This window comes from Laetiporus sulphureus (genome assembly GCF_001632365.1).
Source record: "Laetiporus sulphureus 93-53 unplaced genomic scaffold LAESUscaffold_58, whole genome shotgun sequence".
Taxonomy (NCBI): Eukaryota; Fungi; Basidiomycota; class Agaricomycetes; order Polyporales; family Laetiporaceae; genus Laetiporus; species Laetiporus sulphureus.
This window is the reverse complement of record NW_024468567.1, coordinates 118,399-140,465: the sequence shown is the minus strand read 5'-3', so window position 1 is coordinate 140,465 and position 22,067 is coordinate 118,399. Positions and strand designations below refer to the sequence as shown.

Genomic DNA, 22,067 nt, shown 5'->3' with positions numbered 1-22,067 from the left:
AAGCCATTGCAAATCAAGCTTCAAATTCATAATATCCAATGTCATTTGCCACAGTGACAAATTCAGTTTTTAAAGGCAAAGGACCAAAGCAACATATTTCATGGTGATAAATGGCATAATGTCTGCAGTGTTAAGAGGGAATGCAAGCTAAGCCGACCAACGTAACAAAAGCATCTGCAAGTCCGTATACCTTTAGCAGAGCCCCAAACAGATTTCTCAAGTCATCCGGCCCCTGGCCAGCAAATCGAGCATCATCATTTCGTCTCTTCGCAGTGTACGTAGTTCAAATCCCTCCGTCTAATTCTTACAGTTATGTCAAGCACGCGTTCTAGGCAGTCTAGCTAATTTGCTTCCTTGTTCACCTCATCGTGCGCGAGGCGTGCGGGAGGAACGAGCGACCTGTCCTCTCTGCAACCAAATAGTCAGTCTCACAATCTACACTCGCATATAATCAGACACTTGCCTTCGGGCTTAGGCCATCCCTGAGTCATACAAAACGTCGTGAGAGTAGCGAAGACATCCTAGTCACATATGCACCCACCGTAATGTCAAGCACGGTCGGCGCCACATCGCACAGCGCACCTTCCTCCTCCCCGTCCTTCTTGTCGACAGTGAAGTTGAGTTTCTTCAGGTCCCCGATCTGCGTTCCCATGTCCGCCGTGATGAGCAGGATGTAACCTGATGTTACCCGCCGCTTCCTCACAGGGCTTGTGAACCGCCGCGACGTGATGGCGTTGTCCGTTGCAGAGATGGCTTCCACGGCTGCCTCGTACACGCACGTAAGGCCAACTATATCCGGCGGTGCGAAGTTGCAGATCACGAACTCCTTGTCGCCCTTGCGTATGAGCTCCGCAACTTTGTTCGCGACGGCCTGGACGCTAATCTGGGGTCCTTGTCGTATGTCGCGACCTTAGGCGAGGGGATCATATGCCGCTCCCCAATATGATATTATTGTCTCTCAAGACCACCATTGAAGAAGAACGTGATCTAGGCATATTGCCCGGTTTCTAGGCATGGTCGGAGATGTGCTAGCACGATAACACACAATAGACATACCGGCTATATGCGCCCTGCTTTGCGAGCCATTCGGAGGACATTCACACCGAAGATGTTGCGGTATTCTGACGCTTCCGCTTGCGGTGTGTCTACCATTCGTCTCATTCTACCACGCATGTTGAGCGACGCACCACAGGTTCCTGCGACGACGATATCCGCGTTATGGAAGCTCGATTCTAAGCTCAAGTCATTCTCCCTTATCGCAAGTATTGCTGCATTTGGTTTTGTGAACTCGTTGCAGTTTACCAGTTTGAGCAACTCCTTCGGAGGGGTGGCATCCACAGACGCCGCCGCAGTAAATGGCAAGAAGCGCGATGCATCGAGGGCTACGCTGTTAGTGGCCAGGGTGGGGCAGGAGATGCGAGTCGGGTCATGGATACAGAAAAGGGGAGATGGGGCGATCAATGGTGCTTTGTTGGTTGCGCTGCACCCATGGACGTCGGATGCTTGCTGACCTGTGCACTGAATTGCTCAAAGGCGAATACTCACATTTTGGATGGAGCCTTGCATCTTTGCGCAAGAATCGTTCACAGGTGGACGATATTAGCACTCGAGGAGCTTTCTATAATTGTGTTCCCAGCATGAAGCTCTCCGGTGGAAGTAATGTCAATTAATACAGTGAGCTCATGAATAATGATAAGCTCATATTAATGCGAGAAGGGTATGGCAAACCTGCCGAGATAAAGCGAGGTGAGCAACAATACAGTCTAACTCAATTAGAACTAACGGGAAGTAAGAGTTCACGGATAGCCAGTCCCAGAAATAGAATGGACTTCCAAAGGTAGAATAATCATAGGGATGGTAAGGAAAGGGGCTAACTCTGCGTCCTGCCTGTTCATGAGACCAATCTTCTCTCGGAAACGCATCCAGAAGAATCACATGCCGCTCTTCGGCAGTCAAAGCTGCGATTACAGCGATAGCTTGACCTGTTGAGTACACATGCTGGTGTGTCAGTCGCATCTCTCGTTCAAATAGGATAGGACGTTGACCTCTGATACGACTCTCGCCACTTCTTGCTCAAGCAGCTCCGCAAAGCGCATTAAATCGTCCATGATTCTCTCCGAGCAGAAGCTACACTTGCTCGCATGCTGCACCACGGGCAGCAGCATGGCCGAGCTCGACACTACAGGCGCGTGCGGCTGCGTCTTCAGCGCAGCCTTCGTGCGTTCCATGTACTCCAACCAGTAAGACGTCGGATATCGATGGCAGCCGGAGATCCAGAGCTTATGCCGCCTGTTCGCGCACTCCTGGCACTGGAAGAATGCGAAGATGTCCGGATTGTTGCAGTTCGGTATCCAATGCGGCGTGCGGCACCATCGCGGGACGTCCGTCACCGCGCTCGCAGCGTCGCTGCACCGCTGCCTGTAGCGCAGGAGCCGGTCGTACGTGCGCGCGCTGATGAGCTCGAGTTCTTCCACGTTCGCCTCCTGCAAGAGCGCGTCGGGCGCGGATAGCGTGTGCGCTGCGACTGTCTGCGCGAGGTCGTCGAAACCGTACCCGCATGCGAGTGCGTAGACGCGCATGGGCGCCTCGTGCACGAAGCCGGAGAGATAGTTGCGGACGTGCTCGCGTGCGCTGTCCATCTGGTATTTACTTGCAGCCTCGAGTACCTGCCATAGGCCGTCAAGGCCCTGGAAGGGCGGGGTCGTTGGGTAGGAAAGACAGAGGAGCATGTCAAGCGTCTTGCTGTGCTCTGTGACGTCGACGACGGGCGGATCTAATCCTTCTGAGCCTGTGGAGGATTGAGGTAAAGTCATCATGTCTCGAAAGACAGGCGATGCCTTTGCGAGGATGAGTTTATGGACGTGGAAGTGGACCTGGTCTGAGGAGCGAATGATGAGGTCGGCGTCTTGGTCATTGAAGGGCGGCCGTCTAGCACGAGGGCTTGACGATTCTCCAATCATGGTTATCGCAGGTTGACGTGATGATGGCTGGAGCAAAGGGTCCCAACGTTAAGTGATGTGCGCTCTACGGTGAGCGGCATAGACAAGATGGCAAAGTGGAACGAGGTCGCTGGCTCGCCGGATGCATGCTTCGAGGCTGGGAGAGTATTTGAAAGCTTCCCAAGGGACACATGATCAATGACCAGTCATCCTGCTGTGGATACATTCTCTGCTCGCCCTATGTGAATGTCAGGTGGCTTGCTTGCTCACTCCGGAGATTGTATGGGTCGAAACCGGATTGGCAGATCCTGCACATCATCAGGAGGTGGACTGCGCTCTTGCCATTGGTTCACCGCAGATAACACTTGACAGCAGTGAATAATTGAGTTAATAGCCTTGGGCTTTAGACACCTCCCCCTCTTTTGCCAGATCTCTGGGCCGCTGCAGAGACATTAATGAACATGTCAATTCCAGAGGAATGTCTATTCAGCAGTGTTTGCAACGCGACACAACACTCACGCCATCGGAGAAAGTGAGAGGGCACGGGAGGCGTGTAATCCGGCGGCCACTGCGGATGATTGTTGATCGCTTCGACGTGAGCAAGAGCATATGACCTTCATTCCCACGTTTCAGTGCTTTGGCGCGCATCCCACCATTTAAACGGCGCAATGCAAGATTTCATTTCACGACATAGAATGGCGGTGGCCGCCAATGGGGCTCGAGACAAATAATCGCGTTGTTCACGTTGAAGGCGACGATGCGCGCGATGTTGCCTTTCTTAGACAGATTTATGGCGGTCACCTGACCCGACGCGCTCAGCGCTTTCCCGTCTTGCTGGCTGCTGTCCTTCGTCTCCCATTTCGAGCTGGCAAGATGCCTGAGACATGTACTCCTGTGAGGCGTTGACCCTACCTCAAAGTTACGCGCCGTTGATCGCATTTATTTCAATCAGCATCATGACAATGCTGCGAACGCGCTCACGACCTTTCTATGCGTCGGACTTGTCATCTCCTATCTGCCACAGGTGCATACTCACGTTGTCATGATATTTTGCACGACGAAACTCACCGTCGACGACCGACGTCTCGTCTGCTTCAGCATCTGCGTATTATTTTGGCCAAGTCATCAGAAGGATTCAGCCCGTGGTTCCTGCTATTGGGCAGCACTTCCTCTGCGTCAGGCATGCTGAATATGTCGGTCATCATTCACGATATGAGGTCGTCAGACGTCAGTCGGGCTGACTTGCCTCTTCTTAGCATCGTCATGCAGTGGGGACTCATCAAGTGTTGCCGAGTTTTCGTACGTGGCCTTATTTCCATCCTTGCCCTTGCTGAGAAGTGTGCAGCTAGTATAAGCTGATGTCGGGTCCTTTCACAGAGTGTTGGCAACTGCGTAGAGTCTATTGCTGGAGTGTTCCAGCTATTCCTTCAGTGGTTCCTCTTCACCGTCATGTAAGTGATAATGAAGACTACCAGAATCTTCGGCTGAAGATGTCCTGCCTGTAGCCTAGTCTTGTACATGATATACTACCCACCCCATTTGAAGTATACCCAGGTTGACGTCGACATGCACGACGATCGCCCACCACACCATGTCAAGACTGCCGTCAAAAGTGACGAATGGCGGCTGTCGATAATCTTATCATGGGTCGTCCTGATTCATATGTGCGTTCTGGTATCAGAAAGTCATAGTCTCCCTGCTGAAACACTTCCTTGGTAGGATTTTCATCACTTTCGTCACCTTCCTTTTGATTGGAACGAACGCATCGTCAGATCCAACGCATAAATCCAGACAACTGTCTCTATGGGCAACGTTCCTGGGTGTGACTGCCGCGCTGCTCGCTGCTGTGCAATATGCTCCGCAGCTGGCGCACACATATCGCACGAAGCTCGTAGGCGCATTGAGCATCCCGATGATGCTGATGCAGAGTCCTGGGGCAGTGCTCATGGTGCTCAGTATCGCGTTGAGGTGAGCAACTCGCTTTGTGTTCTTCGCGCGACTTCGCTGATGTCATAATGCAGGCCGGGCACCAACTGGACAAGTACGTCTCTTTAGCGTACATCGCATCTTTCTCGTCTGACGATCTTCTAGCTTGGCTTCCATATGCAGTTGCAGGCGCAATGCAAGGCTCGCTCCTAGTGATGTGCATCCTTTGGAAATTCCGCCAGCACAGATTGCGCATAGACGACTTTGGCAACCCACTTGGGGCAACAGCGATTGAATCACTGGAGGATTCCGCTGTTTCGGTCGTCCAAGGCCCGGAGGAGGGCGTGCCCACGCAGGCGGCCCTGGAGGACGCTGTGGAGACTGACGTGAGGATGGAGGGAGAACCCAACGAGGACACGCCGTTGTTGAGGAAGGGAGTCATGGAGGAGGATTGGAAGGGGTTGCGTATGTGGTTCAGCAGGCTGAAGCGGTGAGGGTGAGGGTTTGCTTGCATTTGAACTCACCGGACATGACATCATGCTGTTGTGATGCTTCCATACTTGATATCTACGAGTTGTGTCATATGTATGCTGTACACTCTGTGTTAATGGAACAATGTGGTTGTTTAGTTGTTGTGGAAGAACGTTTAATGTGGGCGGGAACCAAAAGAAAAGTTCTTACAGCAGCTGTATGACCCTGATTAAGCGGTACACGTAAACATAATGATCGATAATTATACGCAGAGCCGTAACTACGACTACAACGCACTCTTACGTTCGCTATAGCAGCGTTTGCCTTCTACTCACCATCGCAAGGGCTTCCAACCTCATCTCTTCTGTGTATTTTTCTTCTTCATAGTCACGTCGAGCGCGCGCAGCTGTCGTCTGTCTTCTGCCTGCCTCGATCATTATGGCCAGCTTGGTCGCGATTCTTGACTTGAAGGGCAAGCCGCTCATCCAGCGGTCCTACCGCGACGATGTCCCCCCATCGTGCATTGAACGCTTCTTACCCATCGTGCTCGATCTGGAGGAGGAGGGCCAGCAGGTGACACCGTGCTTCACGAAGGATGGAGTCAACTACATGCACATACGGCACTCGAATCTGTACCGTGCGTTCGCAGTTCATTCTCATATGACCTACTTGCTGAATTTATTCGATCGAACCCTGACTTGATGTCTGTGGTTCTGGTTGTGGTGCGCATCCTGCAGTGCTGGCATTGTCGAAACGGAACAGTAATGCTACGGAAGTCATCCTCTTCCTGCATCGGCTGGTGTCGGTCCTCATCGAATACTTCAAGGAGCTCGAGGAAGAGTCCATTCGGGATAACTTCGTCATCATTTACGAGTTGCTGGACGAGATGATGGACTTTGGATACCCGCAGACGACGGAGAGCAAGATACTCCAGGAGTACGCGTCCCTTACTTCGAGGATGCTCTCTGCATTCTTATGTCATCACAGGTACATCACGCAGGAATCGTACAAGCTGGAAGTGCAGGTACGGCCACCAATAGCGGTGACGAACGCCGTGTCGTGGAGGTCGGAGGGCATCCGCTACCGCAAGAATGAGGTGTTCTTGGATGTGATTGAAAGCGTGAACCTCCTGGTGCGTCTCTCTACCCATTCAACACTTAATTCCCCCCTTATGACCGCGCTTGGGTAGGTCAACTCGAACGGAAACGTTGTGAGGTCGGAGATCTTGGGCTCCGTCAAGATGAAGTGCTATCTCTCGGGAATGCCGGAGTTGCGGCTGGGATTGAACGACAAGGTCATGTTTGAGACGACAGGACGGAGTGAGTACAGTCTTCGCTCTCCATTTACACGGGGGGCAAGCAATCTGCGACATGCTGAGGAATCGGCCAGTCTCTGACTACTGGAGCGTCCCCACCGTTACATTCCTTGCGCTCTACAGCCGACATTGTTATATACTGGGTGCGTTGCTGAATTTCTCTTTTCGCAGCCGCACGCGGCAAGGCGATTGAGATGGAGGACGTCAAATTCCATCAGTGCGTCCGGCTCTCCCGATTCGAGAACGACCGGACGATCTCTTTCATCCCGCCCGATGGCGAGTTTGAGCTCATGAGCTACCGTCTTTCCACGGCCGTAAAGCCGCTGATCTGGGTCGAGGCTGCCGTGCGTAAACCGGATGCCGGATTCTCTTGGAGGTTGGAGCTGATTTGAGCGGTGACAGGTCGAGCACCATAAGGGTAGCCGGGTGGAGTATATGGTCAAATGCAAAGCGCAGTTCAAGCGGAGGAGTACCGCGAACAATGTGGAGATATATGTGCCCGTGCCTGATGATGCAGATACGCCTAAATTTCGAGTATGCGTTTATGCCATCTGTTCAGACTGAGAATCCCTGACGTCGTAAGATAGGCTTCAACAGGCACCGTACAGTATGCGCCGGACAAGAGCGCGTTCGTGTGGAAAATCAAGCAACTTGGTGGAGGGCGCGAGTTTTTGATGCGAGCGCACTTCGGGCTGCCTAGCGTGAGAGGAGGTACGTACTTCTGCATGCCGTCCATTATGTTTCATTAACATCCCGCGTCACGCCCTAAAAATTGCTCTTCATTGGCCGACATCCGTGCCTAAACTGATTTACGGCATTGCGTCGCGTGAAAAGAGCACGACAGCATGGACAAGCGGGCGCCCATCACCGTCAAGTTCGAGATACCCTACTTCACCGTGTCTGGCATTCAGGTGCGCTACCTGAAGATCGTTGAGAAGAGCGGATACCAAGCGCTGCCCTGGGTGCGGTACATCACGCAAAATGGCGACGACTACAGGCACGTGTTTTGTCTTTCTACTTCCGTCGTTGAATTGTGGTTGACCGTGAACGGCTGCAGCTTGCGGACGGCGCTGGAGAAGGGAAGCGCTCCGATTGTACCCATGTGATGATCTTGTTGCAGATATGTTTTCGATTGTTCTTGTGTCTGTCTTGGAATATAACTTAATGTGCCTGCCTGTTTGCATGAGATGCCGTTGCAATTGCAACACGACATCGGGCATCGTTGGCTCATCGACGACGTCGTACGGCAAAGAATTGCTGCGAGGTGACTGGTCACCGAGAATCCCCGTCCCTTCCTAGTCGATCGTGCTGACATACGGGTTGTTATTTCCTTGCTTCATTCTTTTGCCCGTTCACCCCTTCATTCTTCCTTAGTCTCCATTTCTCCCTTCTTCTCGTCAGTCCTGTATTTCATTTCTCCCGTTCTCACCCCGCCTTGACGACAGTCCTGTGATGACTCGGCAGTAATACCTCGGGTATGGGGCGGTCGCTTACCACAAGCCTTACCACGACGTATAGTGATCACCGTCCCCTTTACTGAACCTTTATTGCCATCAGTATCGGCAGTCGTGCACGTTTCTTGTTTCCCATGCTACCTATTCTTCGGAGCGTATCCCAAACTATACTTGACAGAACGCAATTTCGCCTCAAGGGGACGTATGAAGGCTCTATGCGAATTGGGCTAGGTTGTAAGAGTTATCTGAAGAGGCAAATGAGAAAGTCATGGTGGTAACGTTGACAGCAAGCACCATGCGAGCCCTGCAGAAGCTAATAAGTTCCCGTGCGTTTTCCGACAGCATGAATGCATCGGGCTCAAACGACGCTAATCTAGTAGATTTCGGTTAGGCCAACGGAGTGAATTTCAGTCAGTCCGCGTGGCTGAGCGCTTCAAGCAACGATGCAAGGTCAAATTCGCTCCATTATCGGACGGAGATCCGTGAGCCGTTAACGCAGGCGTGTACTATTTAAAGATATCGGCGAGCTAACATTTTTGTTGGGACTTTCGTGTTCCACGGCCTATGTGAAGTATCGAGGGCTGCAATAACGGCATTTACGCCTCTCGACTGATCGAAGAGTCATCCTCGATGCATCTTGCATTAACGGCGATACGCATCGATTGTAGATGGTGTCTTGCTTTGTCTTCCTCTCTATCTGCTCCGCAGTTTCCTCTTTGCGATATGTGTTTTGTGACGCTGAGATCAAGCGGTTATTTCTGTGATCTGTAATCGGGGCATGTCACGGATATATAAAAACGAGATATCAGTCACTAACGCTTTCGATTTTTCACGTCTCATGGTGAGGATCCATTCTTTCATCCATAACCACGCCCAGATTCTCTCATCGCCTCGCAGAAAAGCCACGTTTTAATGGGAGCTTGAAGTGACACCAATACACGTTTGCAGCGGATATATTCACTATTTCGTTCAGCTGTTCCGCCTGTCACAGTATGAGAATCAGGAACCGGACGTGAAAAAATTCCGAGAGTGCCTTTCGGTACAGTCGGATAAAGCCTACTCCAAGACGTCGCAAGCCGTAGATCTCTGTGGACTCAGGTGGGTGCGTCACGCGATATCCATCGGTCTTTCCGATTCATATTTGCATCGACGTCTGCAAGCTGTCTTGCTACCCGTGCTACCTATTCTCAGCGTGTCGCCGAGCTATGCCTGATGGAAGACAATTTCAGTTCAGTGGGTTCAGCTGCCTGAGATTCAACTCAATGGGACGCATGAAGGCTCTATCATCCGGGTTAGGTTAGGCCATAACATCTGCAAGTTAGAATCGTGCTATTATCGCTATTAATGGCTATATTGTGCTATTATCGCTATTAATGGCTATATTGTGCTATATCGTACTATATAGTGAATTTTAGCACAATCAAGGCTGCAGATGAAGGCTTACCTGAAGAGGCGAATGAAAAAGTCATCGTGGAAACGTTGACAGAAAGGCACCATGCGAGGCTTGCAGTAAGCAAAGAAAGCGCCAGCATGAATGCATCGGGCTTAAACAACGCCAATCTAGTAGATTTCGGTTAGGTCAATGGAGTGAATTTCAGTCAATCCGCGTGGCTGAGCGCTTCAAACGAGGATGCAAGGGAAAACTCGCTCCATTATCGGATGGACTTCCATGAGGGCGTTAAAGCGGGCGTACATCATCTAAAGATATCGGTGAGCTAAAATTCTTACTGACTTCCGAGTTTCACGGCGTATGTGAAGTATCAAGAGCTTCAATAACCGCATTCACGCCTCTCGACTGATCGAAGAATCATCCTCGATGCATATAACGCAGAAAGCGATGAGCGTTGGTTGTAGATGGTGTCTTCCTTTTTCTTCCTCTCTATCTGCTTCGGTGTTTTCTCTTTGCGATATGTGTTTTGAGACGCTGAGATTAGGGGCTCGCTTCTGTGGTCCATGTCGCGGACCTAATGTGGTCTTGGGACGAGAACCTCATTATCTGCACTGCAGTGCACCACGTTGTTGCAGCGAACTTAGTGTATACCGAGAACGTACCGATACTCTCCTTAGGAATACGCTAGCGCGGCTGCAGATCACTCGCTGGAATGCGCATGACGGGCTAGAACCCGCCGTGAACAGAACACGCTTCCAGGCTGCATTTGAACCGTATTCGTCGATGCAACACCGCCTCCCTGTGCGAACGTCATCGACCCGGGGTCAGTCGATTCCAGCAGCGGCGGTTCGGGTTCGCTGATATAATTATCTAGAACCTTATAGATGCTCACCGCACTGCCGGCGCGTCCATGCTATCATTGAATGGGACTCGAGTGAGTCTCTTGTACACGCACGAAAGATGCGGTATGCGGCTACCGTTCAAGACGCATGACGCTGTGAGCGAGGCGCCACGGTCGGGTTCGTCAGCATCCGTGCTGGACGGATCGTTGTTTCAATTGTGTGAAGTTCGCGTTGGGTTGCGTGGATGATGTGAAGGAATTAAACAGGCTTCCATAACGTCGCTGTCGGCGAAATACTATTGCTGCAGCGTATCGTATCCGAGGATACACAATTTTTTGCTTGAGCTGACAGATGCAATAGATGCAACAGATGCAACGGCCGCTGAGCGTCCACGATGTGATAACTCGTCCCCTCGTCGTCGGCGTCAATTTCGATCATACGGATCGAACTGGAAGTTCGAGAAAAAATGTACACCGAACTGCTGCCAAGGGCCACACAGCGCTTGTCATACTCGTATCCGTTCCGTGGTCCATGATCTGGATGGCCGGGCGGCGGACACATCATCCTTCCGATGGCATCCGACCAGCTACGAGGTAGACGCTGCGGCGCTGCGGGCCACATCGGATCCATGCAAGAAGAGCCTATATACATAGACATAGACAGACGGACGGACGAAAGCTAAGGCCATGGAAATGGATCATCGATAAGGGGAGCGTCGGCAGGAAGACGGAACCGGCTCATCGTCTCTACTCATATTTGCCTGCGGATCACGCAATGGTGACAGAGCGGCGTAGTCTGGGAATATTCGACGAGGATGTGGATGTGGACGTGTGCTGCGAGGAAGGGCACGTCGGAGTCGGAGTTGAGCGCTGAGCCCCGGGTTTTGTGCTGCGATGATGTGCATATGTATGTCCAGCCGGGTCCGAAGGAACGTTCGCTGGTTATGCTGTGCGCTGCGCACTATATAGTACATGGACCATCTAGATCTAGACGCACCTTCAATTGGTGGGATGCTCGCGAGCGACGTACCACCACCGCGGGTCAATTATCCGCAGGCCGGCCTGAGATGCGAAGGGACGCGAGAAGAGAAGGAAGCGAGAGAAAGGAAAAGGAGAGGCCCGAGAAGCGGACGGAAATCTGAGCTTGAGCTTGAACAACACGGAGGAGCCGACACGCGGATTTACGTACAGGCAAATATCAGAGTCAGATCAAGACGATACAGGAGGAAGAGGGGATCATCTGTACGCGATAACCATTTGCGCGGTTTGTACGATCCGAAGGAAGAGCGGGCGGGTTGAATACTTACTGAGGATGAACGGACACCATTGTCGAATGACGAGACAGAAGAGAAGGATGTGTGCAGAAAGAACCCATAGGTCACGCAAAAGACCGGGCTTTCAGCCTTGAACGTTGAGCCTAGGCACGATAACAGCCTCTACGTCGTCATGTCTCCACGCACGGCATTGGGTGCGGCTACGACGTCGCTAGCGAGGGAGCGAAAACGTCAGAGGGCAGAGCGGCAGGCTCTGGGTGTGAGTACGAACCTGGTAAGAGGCTTCGCGTTGCCTCGTTACGCGATGAACAAAAACATCAAGTATGGCATTTTCGCGATGCGAACATTACGGATGCGAAGGGCGCGAAGACAGATGGACGGGCTTCGCCTTCGTCTTCGCGAGCTCCTCTGCCATCGCGATTCTGCATGAGGATCGCCGTCTGCTTACGGCGTTGCGATGCATTTACACGTGTGGAACATCAGGAAGTGGAAGGACGACGCGAGCGAGCCTCGGGGGCCGATCGAGCGAAGAGCGCGCTCTAATGATATAATGTGGTCCTGAGTATCAGCGCACATATGATAAGAACCTTTGCGTCGCGACAGAACGGCTTCGACTGGGGCGCTTCCAAGCGCGAGCATCACGAATAGGGTCGCGAAGACGGAGGAACGAGGGCAGGCTTCGCCTTCGTTTCGTGCTCGCGTGCTGCTCCTCCTTCGACTTTGTGATCCTCGGATTCGGACTACTTATTGTGCCCTGGAGACAAGCGTGAGCTTCCGCCGCCGGGGTTCGCACCGTCAGCACCCCAGTATGGTGGTTGTGATCCTGTTGGTCGGTGCGCTCTACGTAAAAGCTCGAAGAGTCGAGACGTCAAACGGTTCAGCGTGCCGGTGGGTCCGTTCCGAGGCCGTTGGTTTTAGGCGGGGAAGCGTGACGGGCCACAATCTGTGGCATCGGGCTGGTAGTGATATTTCCTCGGATCTTTTCATGTGCTAGTACGGAGGCACAGCGGTGCGATGTTCGCCTGGTCGTGATCTGCGAGGCCGCGTTAGCCTCAAAGAGATAGTGCAAGGACATTGATCAAGCTCGTTTGCATCTTGACGGAGGGATGAGGCACAGGCTTCGCCTTCGTCTCGTGCTCGCGTGCTGCTCGGACCATTCTGCCCTGGAGACAGGCGTGAGCTTCTGCCGTCGGACGTCAGCAGCCCAATATGGCGATTGTGATCCCGTTGGTCGGTGCGCTCTGTGTGAGAGCTCATACGATCAGGGCCGTTGGATTCTAGGCGGGGAAGCGTGACGGGCCACAACCTGTGGTATCGAGCTGGTAGTGATATTTCCTCGCAAAGGACGACGATCTGCGGGAACCCTTTCACGGGTTAGTATGGAGCCGCAGCGGTGTGATGTTGGCCTGTTCGTATCTGCGAGGCTGCGCTAGCCTGAAAGAGATGGTATAAACATGATAAGGAGCTTTGCGTCGCGACAGAACAGCCTTGACTGGGGCGCTTCCAAACGCGAGCATCACGGATACGGTCGCAAAGGCGGGACGGGCTTCGTCTTCGCCTTCGCCTTCGTTTCGTGCTCGCGTGCTGCGGCTCCTTCGACTTCGACTTTGTGATCCTCGGATTCGGACCATTCTGCCCTGGAGACAAGCGCGAGCTTCTGCCGTCGCACGTCAGCGACCCAGTATGGCGATCGCAATCCTGTTGGTAGGCGCGCTCTGTGTGCATGTGAGAGCTCGTACGATCGAACGGTTCCGTGCCGGTGGGTCCGTCCCGAGAGCGTTGGTTTCTAGGCGGGGAAGCGTGACGGGCCACAATCTGCGGTATCGGGCTGGTAGTGATATTTCCTCGCAAGGGACGACGATCTGCGGGAACCTACTATGGAGGCGCAGCGGTGTGATGTTGGCCTGTTCATATCTGCGGAGGCTGCGCTAGCCTCAGAAGATAGTGCAAGGACATTGAGCAAGCTCGTTTGCACCTTGGGTTAGACGAGCATCCGGCCTGCGAGGACCTGTGTACGGCGCTCGCGATAACACTATGAGTAGAGTTCGACACGACAGGGCGCGGTGCGGCTGTAGTGCAGAGCCTCGAGATAGCGACTAGTGACTGACGAACGTTGGACCTAGGGAGGCCTGAAGGCTTGAGGCTTGATAAATGGCGGTGGCGACGAGAAGGACTGTCGATTATAGTCGGGCGCTGGCGCGTACATGCGGATCGCCGTTTACCGCGCAGGGACGGCAGGTAGGTGGAACGAGGCGCGCTAGCTGTTGTGGGACGAGTTATGGCGAGCGTTTCCAGTGTTGCGTTGCAGAGAAGAGATGCTGACGGCGAGGAGGTGAATGGAATACGCTTAGCAAGCCTCGGATCACGCCCATAAGCGTCGCACAGGTATGTGGTACACGTACACGAGCGTGTTGATAGATGAAGGCACCGAGGATCGAGTCACTCAACGGGTGCCACGACAGACGCTGATTGATGGAGGCGAACGTGCAGTGCTGAGGAGGAAGCTAGGCTTTAGGCGGTGATGAGCGCGTTGATAGGCCGGCGGCTGATGCATGAGGCATGGACGACGGAGGCATGGTCGACACTTGGCGGTAGACGTCGAGCGGGAGTGGTTGCCGAGGACGATGATGGCGGGGACGTGCATAGCGACGGCCCTGCGGATCGTGAGGAACAGGTACGACTATTTTGGACGTGGGTGGGAAGGACGGCGAATCAATTTCGGCAGCGCACAAGCGGGGCCACTACGTTTGTCCATTACGTATCCGCGTTCGCTGTGCGGGTTTGCTTCTAAGTATTGCATTGTGGGTCTGGAACTGGATCTGGGGATGGCATCACGTCATACACGGCGTGCACTGCCTCGGCCGTCGTTGGCTCCACGCAGCGAGCGGAGGGTCAAGTGCAGGCAGATCTAACGCTCCCGCCGATTGGAGGAGGCGCGCACAACCTGTCCGTGCCTGCCGCCCCCTAGATCTTTTTCCTCCGACCTCCTTCCTTCCCATCAAAGCACTCCCTTTCCTATATCATCTTCTCGCCTCCTCGGCTCCTCGTCAGCCACCCCTCCCCATCCGTCCACTCCCAAACCCGCATCTGCATCTCCATCTACCGCTACCACCTAGACCGGCGTCCATGCTCCTCTCGTGCTGACCACCACACTCTCTCGATCACTCGGTAAGTCCTTTATCCTCATCCTCGTGCTCGGCCGCGCGACCACGACCCCGATGCGGCCTGCGCTATCCGCTTCCCTCCCTCCCCTCCTTTCGTTCTCTTCCGCCCTCGCCCTACAGCCTCCCTCCTCCTCCTCTCCTCCGCCCGACGCGCGCGAGCTGCAGCTCCACCCCCATCTCGTCCCTCTCTGTACCAACACCATTCACGATTCTATCACGTTCCGTCGCGCGTCCGCTCCTTGCACTCCTCCGCACACCCCATATTAATACCCTCCCTGCACAGGTATCACCACGGGCCACACACATACCCCTATTCCTCAGGCCTCAACATCAATATCCAATACCTGTCCGTCATGCACGAGCCGATACCACCCATGGCTACCCCCGCCGTGCTCAACCCGCCCACCCCCGCGCCCTACCGCGCAACCTCCCTCTCCTCCCTCGCCGCCTCCCCACCCACCACCACCACCCCAAGCGTGCTCCGCCCTGCCACTTCCCGCCGACACACCATGCGCCCCCTCCCTCTCCGCCCCTCCCCGCTCTCCGGGCCCGCCCTCGCCCTCTCCGCCGACGGCGTCCTCTCCCCCGAACACCCGCCCGCCCCAGACGACGCCGCCACCATCCTCTCGCACGACGCCGACGGCTGGAGCGCCGCCCACAGCAGCAGCCACGCCAGCTCCTTCAGCCGCTTCAGCTACAGCACCGCCCCCAGCAGCTTCAGCGACCACGCACACCCCGCCGCCAAGTTCCGCTACTCCGTCGTCAGCATGGCCAGCGTGAGCGAGTGCGACGTCGAGGGCCCCAGTCCGCCGTTTGCAGGCGAGGAGGAGCGGATAGGGAGGAATAGCGCGCCAGCGTCGTTGAGGAGCCCAACAGCTGCGGCGATAGAGCCAGAGGAACCAGAAGGAGAGACCGACTTGGAGATGGGCGTCCTCGAGCCCGCGGCGCCCCGGCGCATGTCCCTCTCCAAACGCTTCAGCCTCGCCAGGCTGCGCTCCATGCCCTTTCTCAGCTCGCCCCCGCCATCACCCACGTCATCCGCCCACGCGCCCCCCACGAGCCGTTCGACACCCGCAAGCCCACGCCCATCGTCCACCTACAGCTATTCGCCTTCCAGGAACGGGCCCGATTATGCCATGTCCGTGCGCAGCCAGCCCACGCGTCCGGAGCAGGCACGAGTGCGGCGGCGCTCGGCGCTCCTCCCGCCCGCGCACTCGGGCAGCACCTTCGCTAGGGCGCAGAAGGAGGAGCTCGACTACACGACGCAGTGGGTGACCGCGGTGCCCATCGCCGCTCGCTCGCGGACGCTGCATGCCATCCCTAGCACGGGTGTGAGGACAAGACCGCGTACGGCGCCAGGCGAGGGCGCGAGGGCGAAGGAGGTAGAGACACCCGAGGCAACGTGGCGCAAGACTGCGCAGCCGCCACGGTTCTCGCGCGAGGGCCTGCGCGAGGCCGGGGTCGTCATGCCCATAAGCAAGCGCGAGGCGAGGAGGCGGAGTGTGGTGAGCATGATGGAGCGCGAGAGGATGCAGGGGGCCGTACCGCCTGTGCCGCCATTGCCGAGAGCGCTGATGGGAGAGGGAGAGAGGAGGTGGAAGGGGAAGGAGAGGGAGGGCGGGGTGAGGGGGATGGATGGGGATGGGAAGGAACGAGAACAGGCCAAGGAACAGGAGAGGGAGGAGGAGGAGGACCTAATCCCGCCGCCGCGCCCGCTCGCACCGACCCGCTCGTCCTCGGGCACGAGCGTAAGCTCGCTCGGATCCCTCGGTGCGCCCATACCCAGCGGGTTCGCAGCGCACGACTCCCCGTCAGGCTCGGACGTCTCGCTATCGCTGATCGCACACTCCCCGCTCGCGTGCGTCGCCTCGGCCTCGAACGTCTCGCTGAACGCCCCCGGTGCTGAAAGCGGGACGGGGACGGTGCACATCGTGTCGACGCTAGCGCGCTCCGTCTCGGCGTCTGGCTCGGCGTCCACGGTGTCGCTGAGCCTGAGCATGACGCCTGCGCTTGTGCGCTCGGAGAGCCCGCTCGCGAGCTTGGAGAGGAGGGTCAGCGCGGAGTTTGCGAGAAGGCAGGCGCGGGAACATGCGCAGACACAGGCGCAGGCGCAGGCGCATCAGCTCGAGCGGATAGAGCAGGGGAGGATGATGCAGGACGAGGAGCCGCTCCCTCCGCCGTCGCCGCCGTTCGCGGAGCATCGGCATCCGGGTACACCCTCCGCGTCGACGCCTGATATGTCTAGAAAAGCATCCGCGTCGTCGCTCGCGTCTGCGGCAGCGCGGAGCACGAGCACGCTTGATCTCGTGCAGGAGGCGGAGGCGGAGGCGGGCACGGTGCGCAGCGCGGGGACACCGGTGGGCACGCCGAGTCTTACGCGGAGCCGGACGGTGAGCACTGAGAGCGTCAGCGCGAGTGTGCGGTACGCGGGCGTGGAAGGCGAGGGCGAGAAGGGCGCGGATGCGGACGCGGACGCGGAGACGGCGCCGCAGGTGGAGGTGCAGGTGAATGGGGTGGCGGTGGAGGTTGTGCCCCTGCCCAGTGCGCGGGTGTCGTCGAAGTTGAAGGGCGAGGAGGCGGTGGTGAGGATGGGGGGTGGGAGGCGGGGGGAGGTGAAGGGTGCTTCGAACAAGGAGAAGGAGAAGGACAGGACGGGCGGGTTCAAGCGCGTTTGGCGGCGCGTCATTGGGAGCGTTGCGAGGCGGTAGCACATGCTGCACGAGGAGGACTTGAGGATATAAGTTGGGAGATGCTGGTGTTAGCTAGGGTGGGCTGGACTGGACTGAACTTCAAGTTGCCTGGACTGTGTTACTTTCTGGTTTTCCTTCTTTTCTGTCGCCTTTCTGCCGTCTTTGCGCTCGAGACGAGTCGATTCAAGTTGTTTCACTACGTGCTCGTATCTTCTTTCAGGCTGGTTCTTTTTGCGGTGACGAATGGTTGTGACGCTTTCTTGTGTAAGATGGAGTTTCACGTGTCGTATATGTGCGTGTTTTTCGCTCTCGGTCTGGTTTGCGATGCGGTGCTGACGATCGCGTTGTGCTTTGCAGGTTCATCAATTGACGTCCACGAACTCGAACATCGTTATAGACTGCTGGAGATACCCGCCCGATCCTAGTTGCAGTACGCGTGCTACCTTCCCTCCTCCAATGCCGTCCTCTTCCCCTCTCATGTCATGCTCGGTCTGTGCACACCTGCTCCTTTCTTTACGCGTAGTCGTACTGCTCTCGGACAGTACCATAAAATCACGATGCACGGCTGCTGGTTCTTGATAGTAGATGATCGAATGTACGATGCTCCATATACATAGACTCGGAGCATGATATATCCATGAATGAATAGACCGACAACTCTTTCGCCGAAGAATCAGAACTGACCAGCATGAAACGGTGCGATGTGAACGCATGGCGTTTGAGCGACCCGACAGATTGGAAGGGCAGAATTTGAAAGTGCCCGTGTGGGTGCAGGCACAGGGCGATCGTCGGTATCCACCGGACTTAGTTTGTAGCCTATGCGAGGACGGGACAAGGTCAATCGATACCGGTCGTCAGGTGGACGGTGATTTGTTCGTCATGTCAACGGACGGCATGTATGGGAAGACTACCGCGGGCGGCTCTCACGCCTCTTAGAGAGATGAATCGGGTCGGTCGCAAAGGAACGTACGTACACCTGTAGCAAATGAGGTGCGAGGCTAGATAGGTATGCGAGTGGACAAGAAAGGGGGTATGTAGCCATTAGAGCTTAGCAGGGACAGGTGGGGACGAACATAGCTTTGAAAGACCCTCCCGAGTCTCTGGGATTATAGGGGTGCTCTTCCTGCTCTGATTGTCCACAAACACATGCGTGTATCCACCGACGGCACTAGGCGAGTCTTTTCCCTCCTCGAAGACGCCGACTTCGTACGTGACGGAGCTCGTCCCGAGCTTGTTCACGCGGAGACCGAGGTCTACTATCGCGGGGAAGGATATCGGCGAGAAGAATTCGGAGAAGGAGGAGATGACGAGGCCTATGAGGGAAGAGTGGGTGGGGGAGAGCTGACAGTGGGTGATGAGGTAGGTGTTGATGATCGAGTCGAAGAGGTGGTAGTAGATGGAGTTGTTGACATGGGCGTATTGGTCGTTGTCGCTCCTTTGTAGCGTGGGTGAATAGTGGCGACCGCAAGTAGACTGAATGCTCACCAGCGGGTACGGTATGATAAGAAGAAGCCATAGTCGGAGCGTTTTCGCTCCTGTAGGTCTTTGCGCATTGCTCGTTACGCAGCTCAGGCAAACGACCGCATATATGTGTCGACCCGAGTCATGCTATGGGATCATTAGAAAGTGATACGTCCACACTCAATTGAAGGTCATACCTCGAAAGCTGTCTACGGTCGACAGGCTACTTTCAGCCTCGGGCTTACGTGACGCGGTCATACACGTGATCGTGACATAGCGCGTTTCGTCGCTCGCACTTTCACATCTTTCTCCTCGTCTCTTTACTTTGCAAGTCCAAGCGCATTCGCATGCTAGCCGTGGCCGACCTGTTATTCTGCGCTTCGACTCTCTGGTGCTCTGTTTTTCTTCTATCTGGCTATCTGCGCCTCGTGTGTCTCTTGCGGAGAGCTGGCCGCAAGGCCGTTGGCCGTTCAGCTGGTGTCTAGCTACTCGAGTACGCTGTACCCTTAAGTGATTCTGCACCTGACACTTTGATTTCGTAATGTCTGCTCGTACTCCATTCTTTGCGGCGGGGGGAGCGACCCCGCAGCAGGCGAATCAGACCAATAGTTCTTCTTCGTCTGTACACGACTCCTTCCGTCCGAACGGTCTCTTATCCAGCTCCATGCCTCACACTTCTGATGCTTCTGAAGATCGAACTGCCTCCCAGAAATTATCCGACAAAGTGGTTCGGCCTGAAGTCGACGCACTTTCTGACATGTTCGGTACAAACAAGCCTCTTAACATCTCCAATTTCGCGAAGAAAACGTCTATTCAACCCAACCGTCTTCCGTCGAGGACCAGAAAGTCTATCGAGAATACTTCCACTCGCACTTCCTCGCCAAAGCCCTTCTTGTCGGCTCAGCAAGCTCATCGGCTTACCGCTCCTCGACCATCGTCACCCTTCTTTGCCGGCTCGTCCGGCTTTGTCAACATGAACAGTTTCAGGGCTCCGACCCTCCCAGCTCCTTCGAAACTTCAGTCAACGACTTCTGCAGAGGAATTTGGCTCAAATCAAGCGCATATACCCAACTCAGAGACCGAGTCGACTCTCTACGACGGCACTGATGGACAACATGTTGCAGAGAAGCAGTGCCAGCCCACTTCCGAGAACTTTATGTACTCCCCGCCATATGGACCTGCTCTTGCTCAAAGCCGCGCACGCACAGCATCCCATCCATCGCTCGAGAAGATCCAAGAAAGCGTTGAAGAAGAAGGTCTGGATGACATCGGTGTACGAGAGCGGCTCACTGCCGACAGCGAAGGATCCGATTCAAAGCACTACACCGCACGACTGCCCCAGGAAGGCCGCGAAGAGCACTACGGCCAGACCTTGAGAAGGACTGTCAAGCGCATACAACGACCCGATGAAGACGAAGACGAGACCGATTACGACAACACAACGAAGCGACACAAGATTGATTCGGCCGTCAGTTGGCGGACTGCGGCTCTCCATTCGCAACTGATTGTATTCTCTTACTCATAGAGCATTCTTTCGGCACCTTATTCTCGCATGAGCAGTCCCGTGGTGCTGCACGTTCCTCAAGCTCGTATGCCCCCGAATGCCCAGCCATCGCTCGAGTACCGACCGCCGTCTTCGGCGCACTCGCGGGGAGGCGAGATGCAAGGCGCGCATCAGGAACAAGATGGCCAAGGACACGCGCTGCGTTCTCTCCTGGGACAAGAACTGGATGCTTATCTGAGAATTCACGTGGAAGCATACGAAGAAGCGAAGAAGAAGTATTCAGAATGCTCCTTGGATGACTGGAAAGCCGCTGCTGAAGGTTTGTCCCCCCAATCTTCCTTTTCAGACGTGATTAGAGGACTTCTGCGCTTACAGAGATAGCGGGCAAGTTTGCAAAGATGATTGATTTCGTATGTCATCTTATAATTCCTCTCCGAATGCTAACGTGCGTGTTTTCAGGTCAAAGACCATATGAAGTACGTTAACGTCTATTGTCCCGTTCCGTGGCCACTTACGTTTCGGCCCCCAATTTTGCAGCTCCAAGCTGATCTTGTACGCCTCTCTGCATTCTGCAGTGGCCGACCACCGGGCGATCCTTTCGGAGCGCGAGCAGACATTGAAGGGAGCTCGGGAGAGTTTAGTACGGGAGAGCGGAAATGTGGTGGGAGGACATACTTCCGATGGGCAGAAACAGGGAGAACGGGAGGGCTAGGATGCCTTACAGTTTGGTACGAATTCACAGGTGCTGTGTAACAAGGTTGCAGCTGAAGCATGACACATATTCACATAAATCCCCAAACACGATAATGGTATATATGGTACATCAGTTACACATGATCCTGTACGCCTGAGTCAGTGTATCGTCATGATCGTTATGATCATCACGGCCATGTATGTGAACACACATCCATCGACCTTCCAGAGCACTTCAATTGGCCTTTCCAACCAATTCCTCCACAATCTGCACCGCCCTCTTGAACTTAGCCTTGTCTTCGTCTGTAGCCTGAGTTTCGCTGACCCCACCGCCACATCCCTGCGGCCCACCGTTCATCCACATCAAGTCCTCGCTCCCATACGCGATGCTCGTGTCCATTCCGTAGATGTCCTCGCTGCCGGGAGGGTGCTCTGTGGGGATCGATTTGAGGATCTCGTGGAGCTCGCCCAGAAGGGCGGCGTTGTTCACATCCGTGGCTGAGAGAGACTTGGGGTGAACCTCCTGGAGGGATGGAGTCCCGTCCGGTCGCACTGCGCCGGTGATGTTCAGCAATCCTTGAGAAGGTATTCCAGTGATGGTATATATCGCATTCGGTGTGGGAGGCGCGAAGCCTCCGGTGATGCCTACGTTCGGAACCACTTCAAAATTGAAAAGTGCTCAAAGGACGGGATCACTGGACAAACCATGTTGGAGGCGCAGAGAGAACTCGGGAAATGACATAGAAGTGTGCCGGTGGTGAGATTGAGTGAGGCAGTGTTCCTGGGGGAAGGGGTGTTAAAGAGAAAGATATAAATGTCCAAACTTAGAATCTCTTGGAGAATCTTTTGCACGAAAAGTCGAAAAAAATGAAGACAGTGATCCACTGGTCCGACAATGAGGCAAATCTACCAAGCTCCCATAAATCGTCTCCATCCGTACTCTGC

The 22,067-nt window shown here is 54.9% G+C and overlaps 9 protein-coding genes across 9 annotated transcripts; 5 read left to right on the top strand and 4 right to left on the bottom strand.

Moving 5' to 3' along the window:
* Positions 1–236: 236 nt before the first annotated feature.
* On the bottom strand, positions 237–1,097 carry LAESUDRAFT_815777 (uncharacterized protein; the record flags this gene model as incomplete). The annotated part of the gene is made up of 4 exons (XM_040914723.1): positions 237–408; positions 460–482; positions 542–878; positions 1,057–1,097. The coding sequence occupies 4 exons, from the start codon at positions 1,095–1,097 to the stop codon at positions 342–344; spliced, it is 468 nt and encodes a 155-aa protein (XP_040759340.1). The 3' UTR covers positions 237–341.
* A 566-nt stretch (positions 1,098–1,663) lies between these two features.
* Positions 1,664–3,082, bottom strand: LAESUDRAFT_455627 (uncharacterized protein). Its single transcript, XM_040902542.1, has 3 exons — positions 2,046–3,082; positions 1,876–1,982; positions 1,664–1,728 (listed from the first exon to the last, which is right to left on the bottom strand). Exons 1-2 carry the CDS (start codon positions 2,958–2,960, stop codon positions 1,965–1,967), a joined length of 933 nt encoding a protein of 310 aa, XP_040759339.1. The 5' UTR covers positions 2,961–3,082; the 3' UTR covers positions 1,664–1,728; positions 1,876–1,964.
* A 574-nt stretch (positions 3,083–3,656) lies between these two features.
* Positions 3,657–5,361, top strand: LAESUDRAFT_707185 (uncharacterized protein; the record flags this gene model as incomplete). Its single annotated transcript, XM_040906652.1, has 9 exons — positions 3,657–3,833; positions 3,892–3,963; positions 4,038–4,132; positions 4,196–4,238; positions 4,317–4,390; positions 4,445–4,603; positions 4,659–4,907; positions 4,961–4,980; positions 5,031–5,361. The coding sequence occupies exons 1-9, from the start codon at positions 3,813–3,815 to the stop codon at positions 5,357–5,359; spliced, it is 1,062 nt and encodes a 353-aa protein (XP_040759338.1). The 5' UTR covers positions 3,657–3,812.
* A 248-nt stretch (positions 5,362–5,609) lies between these two features.
* LAESUDRAFT_731009 (clathrin adaptor mu subunit) lies at positions 5,610–7,997 on the top strand. Its single transcript, XM_040909953.1, has 9 exons — positions 5,610–5,973; positions 6,074–6,272; positions 6,324–6,468; positions 6,526–6,655; positions 6,823–6,995; positions 7,054–7,185; positions 7,239–7,362; positions 7,486–7,648; positions 7,709–7,997. Exons 1-9 carry the CDS (start codon positions 5,775–5,777, stop codon positions 7,755–7,757), a joined length of 1,314 nt encoding a protein of 437 aa, XP_040759337.1. The 5' UTR covers positions 5,610–5,774; the 3' UTR covers positions 7,758–7,997.
* Positions 7,998–14,677: 6,680 nt separating this feature from the next.
* LAESUDRAFT_731006 (uncharacterized protein) lies at positions 14,678–15,172 on the top strand. The gene has a single exon (XM_040909952.1). The coding sequence runs from the start codon at positions 14,829–14,831 to the stop codon at positions 15,039–15,041; it is 213 nt and encodes a 70-aa protein (XP_040759336.1). The 5' UTR covers positions 14,678–14,828; the 3' UTR covers positions 15,042–15,172.
* LAESUDRAFT_454847 (uncharacterized protein) lies at positions 14,686–18,005 on the top strand. Its single transcript, XM_040902540.1, has 4 exons — positions 14,686–14,778; positions 15,058–17,290; positions 17,476–17,756; positions 17,822–18,005. The coding sequence occupies exons 2-4, from the start codon at positions 15,128–15,130 to the stop codon at positions 17,832–17,834; spliced, it is 2,457 nt and encodes an 818-aa protein (XP_040759335.1). The 5' UTR covers positions 14,686–14,778; positions 15,058–15,127; the 3' UTR covers positions 17,835–18,005.
* Positions 18,006–18,413: 408 nt separating this feature from the next.
* Positions 18,414–19,073, bottom strand: LAESUDRAFT_707180 (thioesterase). Its single transcript, XM_040906651.1, has 2 exons — positions 18,950–19,073; positions 18,414–18,899 (listed from the first exon to the last, which is right to left on the bottom strand). The coding sequence occupies exons 1-2, from the start codon at positions 19,015–19,017 to the stop codon at positions 18,506–18,508; spliced, it is 462 nt and encodes a 153-aa protein (XP_040759334.1). The 5' UTR covers positions 19,018–19,073; the 3' UTR covers positions 18,414–18,505.
* Positions 19,074–19,466: 393 nt separating this feature from the next.
* On the top strand, positions 19,467–21,141 carry LAESUDRAFT_815771 (uncharacterized protein; the record flags this gene model as incomplete). Its single annotated transcript, XM_040914722.1, has 5 exons — positions 19,467–20,393; positions 20,451–20,748; positions 20,805–20,839; positions 20,889–20,905; positions 20,967–21,141. 5 exons carry the CDS (start codon positions 19,467–19,469, stop codon positions 21,139–21,141), a joined length of 1,452 nt encoding a protein of 483 aa, XP_040759333.1.
* Positions 21,058–21,922, bottom strand: LAESUDRAFT_731002 (uncharacterized protein). Its single transcript, XM_040909951.1, has 2 exons — positions 21,829–21,922; positions 21,058–21,768 (listed from the first exon to the last, which is right to left on the bottom strand). Exons 1-2 carry the CDS (start codon positions 21,862–21,864, stop codon positions 21,358–21,360), a joined length of 447 nt encoding a protein of 148 aa, XP_040759332.1. The 5' UTR covers positions 21,865–21,922; the 3' UTR covers positions 21,058–21,357.
* Positions 21,923–22,067: the final 145 nt, after the last annotated feature.